At 55.5% G+C, this 5,701-nt stretch overlaps 1 protein-coding gene across 1 annotated transcript in view; it reads right to left on the minus strand.

Annotated features, from left to right (window-relative positions):
* Window positions 1–476: 476 nt before the first annotated feature.
* Window positions 477–5,701, minus strand: part of BAHD1 (bromo adjacent homology domain containing 1) — a gene marked incomplete in the record, with an annotated part of 27,157 nt that continues 21,932 nt past the window's right edge. Inside the window, 5 exon segments of the mRNA XM_027775824.1 lie at window positions 477–2,726; window positions 3,192–3,292; window positions 4,092–4,168; window positions 4,602–4,761; window positions 5,630–5,658. Coding sequence (XP_027631625.1) covers window positions 2,537–2,726; window positions 3,192–3,292; window positions 4,092–4,168; window positions 4,602–4,761; window positions 5,630–5,658 — 557 coding nt within the window.

A 5,701-nucleotide genomic window follows, 5' to 3' on the forward strand; every position in this document is an offset into this window, starting at 1 on the left:
TGAGATGGCAACCCAAGGATTTCACAGACACAGGCTGGCTGCTATGGCCATCATGATTCAAGTTCCCATTCCCCGTCTCCTTCTCCCCCATTTTCCTTGCTGTATTTACTTATTGGCCTCAGGGAGTGCCTGCCCTATAAGGGTTAAGAGGGACCCCTTAAATAAGAATAGTGTTGGGACCAGCAGATGGCATGCAAGTCGCTGGACTCCCACGTAGTTGACCACTGTTTGAGTCCCAGACCCAGTAGCTTAAACTCACATGGAGTGCATGTGTATGCGTGCCCAAGATCCCGAGAGGAGAATGGAGAAGGGTTTATGGCATGGCCATCTCCCTGGAAGGTGATTTCTCACTTTCTGTCTCTACCTTTCCGGCGAATTCATGCACCCTATAGCAAAAAATCTCTTAAAAAAAAAAAAAGAATAGAGCATCCCTCCACACCCACACAGCAAAAGATGACAAGAAACACAGGAAATGATCCTTTTCTAAATCAATACAATTTCTCAAATTTATTTTTTTCTTAAAGAAGTACTTCTAATCTCTGTCAAAAGGGAGGAGGAAAGGTCCTCCCCTCCCTTGTAAACACTGAAATACAGATCTGGGAAACCAGGATCGACACACACAAAAAGTGCATTTTTACAAAATATCAACTAAAATATATTTTACATGGATTATGCTTCCATTGAAATTCTACCAGCTGCATTTTCAGGTTCGAAAAAATATTTCCACATCTAAGAGATTTCAAAAGCATTTCCGTTTTGGGCAGCAGACCCTGCCTCCTGGGATCTCCTCCCTGCTGGGTGGGCAAGGACCCCGCACCAGCACCCTGGGAATGAGCAGGCTCCGAGGCTGGCTCTCCAGAGCCCCCTGCCAATCTGCCAACCTCTCCTACTGCCCTGCCCTCCCAACCTACACCTCCCTCCAAACAGCTTATCGAAAACAAGGAGACCCATGTCCCTTCCCTTCAAGTTTGGGATTGGGCTTCCCAAGCATAAATTCACTGCTGAAGCCTCCAGGCCTCACCCAAGCCCAATGACCATTCAGGAGCAACCTGTCTAAGGAACAGAACAGGACATGGGGGTTGCCAGGGTGCCATCAAGGCTCATGTCTACCTCCTTCTGCAGCCCCTGCCTGCCTCTCCTCACTCAGTGCCACCTCGTCAGCCTGCTGGGTCTGTCTGACCCTCCCTAAGAGGAACACTCAGTGCTGCCCTCCTCACTCTTGGCCCCGGGGGTATGCCCTCGTGGAAGTGCTCAGCTAGCAGGATCCCAGTGCCAAGTCCAAGCCACATGGCACTCCACTCCCTCTTCCCCCCATGCTCCTCTTTGGTACAAATAGGAAATAACCAGGCCCCTCCAGCCCCCTCACACAGAGCCCTAGGACAGGGCCAGAGTCAGGCAAAGACAACAGGGGCTGAGACTCCTAAATCTACTCTGAGCAGCATGAGGTGAGAACAGGGCCTCTGAGCAACAGGAACAAACTGCAAATGCAGGTCCTTAGCTCCCAGAGCGAGCTGCAGCTCAGCAGGTCCATGGACTGATACAGTGTTGATTCTCGCTGGGATGGAAATTAGTGCAATCTACAAAAGACTAGGGTAAGGGGTGGCAGGGCGAGGGGAGCCACAGCACTCCTTTGGTTTGATTTCAGGTGGGTGTGGCTTGAAGAGTCATGTGTGAAGTTCTGCAAGAGGTTTCCTAGAACCTCCACGTGTAAGGCAAGAGGAAAAATCTTCAACAAATCAGGTAGCAATTTTCCTTGCCCCCTGCCCCCACCCTCTCTCAGCACCCATCTGCCCTCCCAGATGTGACAAACTCCACATGGATCAGCAAGCTTTCTGGGAAGCCAGATCTGCTAGGTGGCCCAGGAAGGAGACAGACAGGAGGCTGACTCCAAGAGCCACACCCATGACTGAGGGCCGGGTCAACTTGTCCCAGCACCAGTGGCTACTGCAGGGGCAAAGGAGGAAAGCCAGGGAAAGGCCCCGAGTTCAGGAAGAGGAAGTCGATTCTGGAAGCCAGACTCTGGCTCTCCATGCCACAAAGGAACGAGCTCAGAGCTGTGCTAGAATCTGGGAGTGCCTGGTCCCAGGCTGATAGGGAAGCAGTGGGTCACAGTGGGTGAGGTAAAGCTGGCTCCCACTCCCCCCCGGAAGGCCCGGGGGAGGCTACAGAAGAGACCATTGGGTCCCTGGCTCCTGAGGGACCTTGTCCCTCCTCCCCCGCCCCCTCCCCTCTTTTAGGGCCCATGTCCCTCAGGTTTGGCCCAACCTTGGGGAAGACTGCTTCTTTGGAAGTCTCCACCCAGGGGACCACAGACAGGAACCCTGGGCCAAGCTGAGGGCTCTGATGCTTTCATTATAACCTTGGTCTCCCCTTCCCTCCCGGGGGGCCCAGAACCCATGCCCTCTCCTGCCCCCAGAGGCCACAGGCCAGCAACCTCAGGCCCCTGTGGCCCCTTAACCAAGTGCTGTGCTTCAAGCAGTGCCCCTGCCCCGAGCCCCACCTGCCCATGGGCAGCCCCAGTGTGGGCGTGAAGAGGCTACTGGGGATTCTTGAGGATGCGGCCATGGCGGAAGTCATAGACATGGCGGCAAAGGAACACCAGCTCAGGGTCCGTGTCCTCGGGCACTGTGCGATGTGGTGGGGTGGAGTAGTCTGCAGAGGGGGGCACCAGTGCTGTCTTTCGGCTGGGGAGGCCCTCGCCTCGGCGCTTGGCCATGGCACAGAATCTGCAGTGACACACCGTTTGCTGTCTTTACCACAGCACCTCTGCAGAAAGAGCAATTCCTTCCCCACCCTGCCCAGGGAGCTGGGACAGCCCCCTCCCAAACCCAAGGGGTGGTGCTGCCTCCACCCGTCCCAGGGGGGCCATGCCCACTCTGTCAAAGCCAGTCCATCTTCTGTCACTGGGGAACCACATCTGCCAGGGCCTCCTTCCCAATCACCTGCCAAGTCTCCTAGATTTTCTCCTAGAGCAGTACTGTCACCCCCCAACTCTGCTCCAACCACTCTACCTCAGTGGGGCAATAATTTTTCTTCTTTCTTCTAAAAAAATAGATAGTGGAGGCAGGTTATAAGGAAGAAAGTTCTGGGAGATCAGGCCCAGAGCAGAATGAGACCCCCTTGGGGATCCCGAGCAGCCCAAACACCCCAGGGAGTGCGGGGGGGAGAGGCCAGCCACAGGCACCACCCACCTGCAGTACTCAGCAAAGGTCAGCACATAGCACTTCTCCTCGATGCAGGCCACACTGTTCTGGTCCTGATGTCGCGACGCAAAGACTTCATTCTGCAAAGGCTCAAGGGGAGACAGGAGGCGGTTGGTGATCAGGGCTGGGAAGCACCCAACTCCAGGAGCAAGGCAGACACGCCCTGCTGCTGAGGCGGCTGATGAGGCAACTCCAGCTGGTAATTCCAGGTCGCCAGGGAGCTCCCTGGAAATGTAACCTCCACGGACTGCCCCCATCCCCCAGGCATTCCTCCTAAGTCCCTCTTCAGTCCTATCCTATGAGGGAGGCGGGAGGTGGGAGTCGGCAGAAGTGTGCAGGCACTGCTCCAGCCCCTATCACTGACCTCTTGACCCCACCCCCTGCCTAGGGGAGGAAAGGGGAACTGATCCCCATCTTCCCAGTTAGAAAAAAAGTCCCTGTAAGGGGAAACAAAACAGAGGGTAAGCCAGACCACGCCCACACGGTCACCTCCCTTAGCTTGGTGGAGAGGCCAGGGCATGCTAGGAGTCTTCTCCCCTCCTGCTCATGCTCATGCTGCCAACAACCCCAGAGACGGGGCTCAGCGGGCAGCTGCACCTCACCTTTCCCGAGACTGGGACATATTCACTTGCTCCCATTCTGGCAACCCTGCCCTCAAGGCTCTTTCTGTCCCCCTTTAACATGAAGGTTATTAGTCCTTTTGAAACATGAACTGAGGTCATGCTGGACAAGAGGTTACATAAACCCCAGGCCCTTTCCCAGATTCCCTGGAGTCCAAGGTAATGAGTACAGGGACGCGGCCACTCACGGCTGTCGTCCCCATACCATCTTAGTGCCACGACCGCCCCGTCACTCCTGCCCTTCCCGACCCATCACCAGGCAGCTCACCTCATGCATGCTGGGGCTGCGACCTCCCTGCAAGTGCTCAGGTCTGTAATACCATAGGAGGCTCATCATCAGTTCTCCTGGGGGGACAACAGAAGTGGTCATGACGTGGGCTGGCAACCCCAGAGTTACTTAAACAGGCTGGCAGGCTGCCGCCCGCCCCAGAGGCTCCTCCAACCCAATGCCTGGGCCAATCCTGCAGGCTCCGGCCACCTGTGTCTCCTTCCCCAGGTCTCATACTCAGTGGCCTGAAATGCTGTTAAGCATGGAGGGAGACGGGGGCAGAAGGCACTGACAGGTGAGGGGGAGGGGCAGAGGCCCTGTCCCTGGTGGCTGGAAAGGTTAATGAGCTGATCAAACCCAAGCCACAAGGCCTTCCGCAGCTCTCGGACAGACCTGGCTAGGTAGAAGGCAGATCCTAGGCCAGGTCCGCTCCAGGCAAAGACCAGTCTGGAGCCTGGAGTCCAGGCGACAGCAGCAGTCCCTTGGGTTCCCAGGCTGAGGGAAGGATACCTGACTCAGGGTTCTCCCAGAGGGCAGAGATCTTGGCCACGTAAGGCGTGGATGTCTTTCGCGGGCCTGACTTGAGGAGGACAGTGTCCCGGACTCGGATTGTCTCTCCATGCCGCTCCACTGCCTGGTAGCTCTTTCGGATGGCTGGTTCTGGCTCATCCTAGACAACAACCCAATGGCACAGTCAGGGTTGCAAGGTCACACTCAGCGTGAGGACAGAGAGAGGGAGGAAGTCATGTCCTTGCTACAATTTCCTCAAGGCAGGTGAACCACTTCAAGTTTGCATGTTAGGACAGGATGAGGGTGAAGGACTCCCATGGTTGGAGAAAAGATGGAAAATGGGGAAAGGAGTGAGGACGTAGTCTCAAGCTTGTGGGCTGAGCTCTCAGCACTCCTGAAGCAGGCTCTCTCGCTCCAAGCCCCCAGCGCTAGGTAAGTATTCACACTCCCTAATGGGACAGTGTGGCCTTTAACACTTAAACCACCATTGTAGTGGTATAGGCTCGGGCAAACTACTAAATCTATGGCTAAGCTTTAACGTCCTCATCTGTAAAGTGGGCATAATTAAAGGAACACTATGCAGAGCAGTAGCGAGGGTTAAAGGGGGTAAATACACACAGTGCTGAACTCAGTTCTGGCATCTAAGACGTGCTCAATAAATTTTAGCTGACATTCTTCTCATTGACAGACACAGGGACCTCACTGATCAACAGGGCCTCTATGAACACTCTCCATTTTACAGTTTAGGGTAGAAGGGACAAAGTAAACAGGGTGAACAGTGCAGACACATCAGACGGCTGCCCTGACATCAGTGACAGAGGGGGCAGCCACTGGCTGTGACTGACTGTGCATCCCCTCACTTCCCCAGGACAACTGTAAAAATGGTCAGGAGGGGTAGGGGGAACAGGCAAGGCCAGCCCAAGTGGTTCCTGGGTACAGTAACTGGAGCCCCTGGGACCTGCCTCACAACAGGTCCCAGGTCCCCAATGCCCCCCTCCCCGCCCCCATCACTAAGAGGTGGCACTTACCAAGACATATACGGCCTTCTCACAGGCAGGCCCAACGGGCCCCCAGCCGGTAGTGCGGCGGAGGCGCCCGGC

The sequence above is a fragment of the Tupaia chinensis genome, unplaced genomic scaffold (genome assembly GCF_000334495.1).
Source record: "Tupaia chinensis unplaced genomic scaffold, TupChi_1.0 Scaffold000605_1, whole genome shotgun sequence".
In the NCBI taxonomy this organism is placed as follows: Eukaryota; Metazoa; Chordata; class Mammalia; order Scandentia; family Tupaiidae; genus Tupaia; species Tupaia belangeri.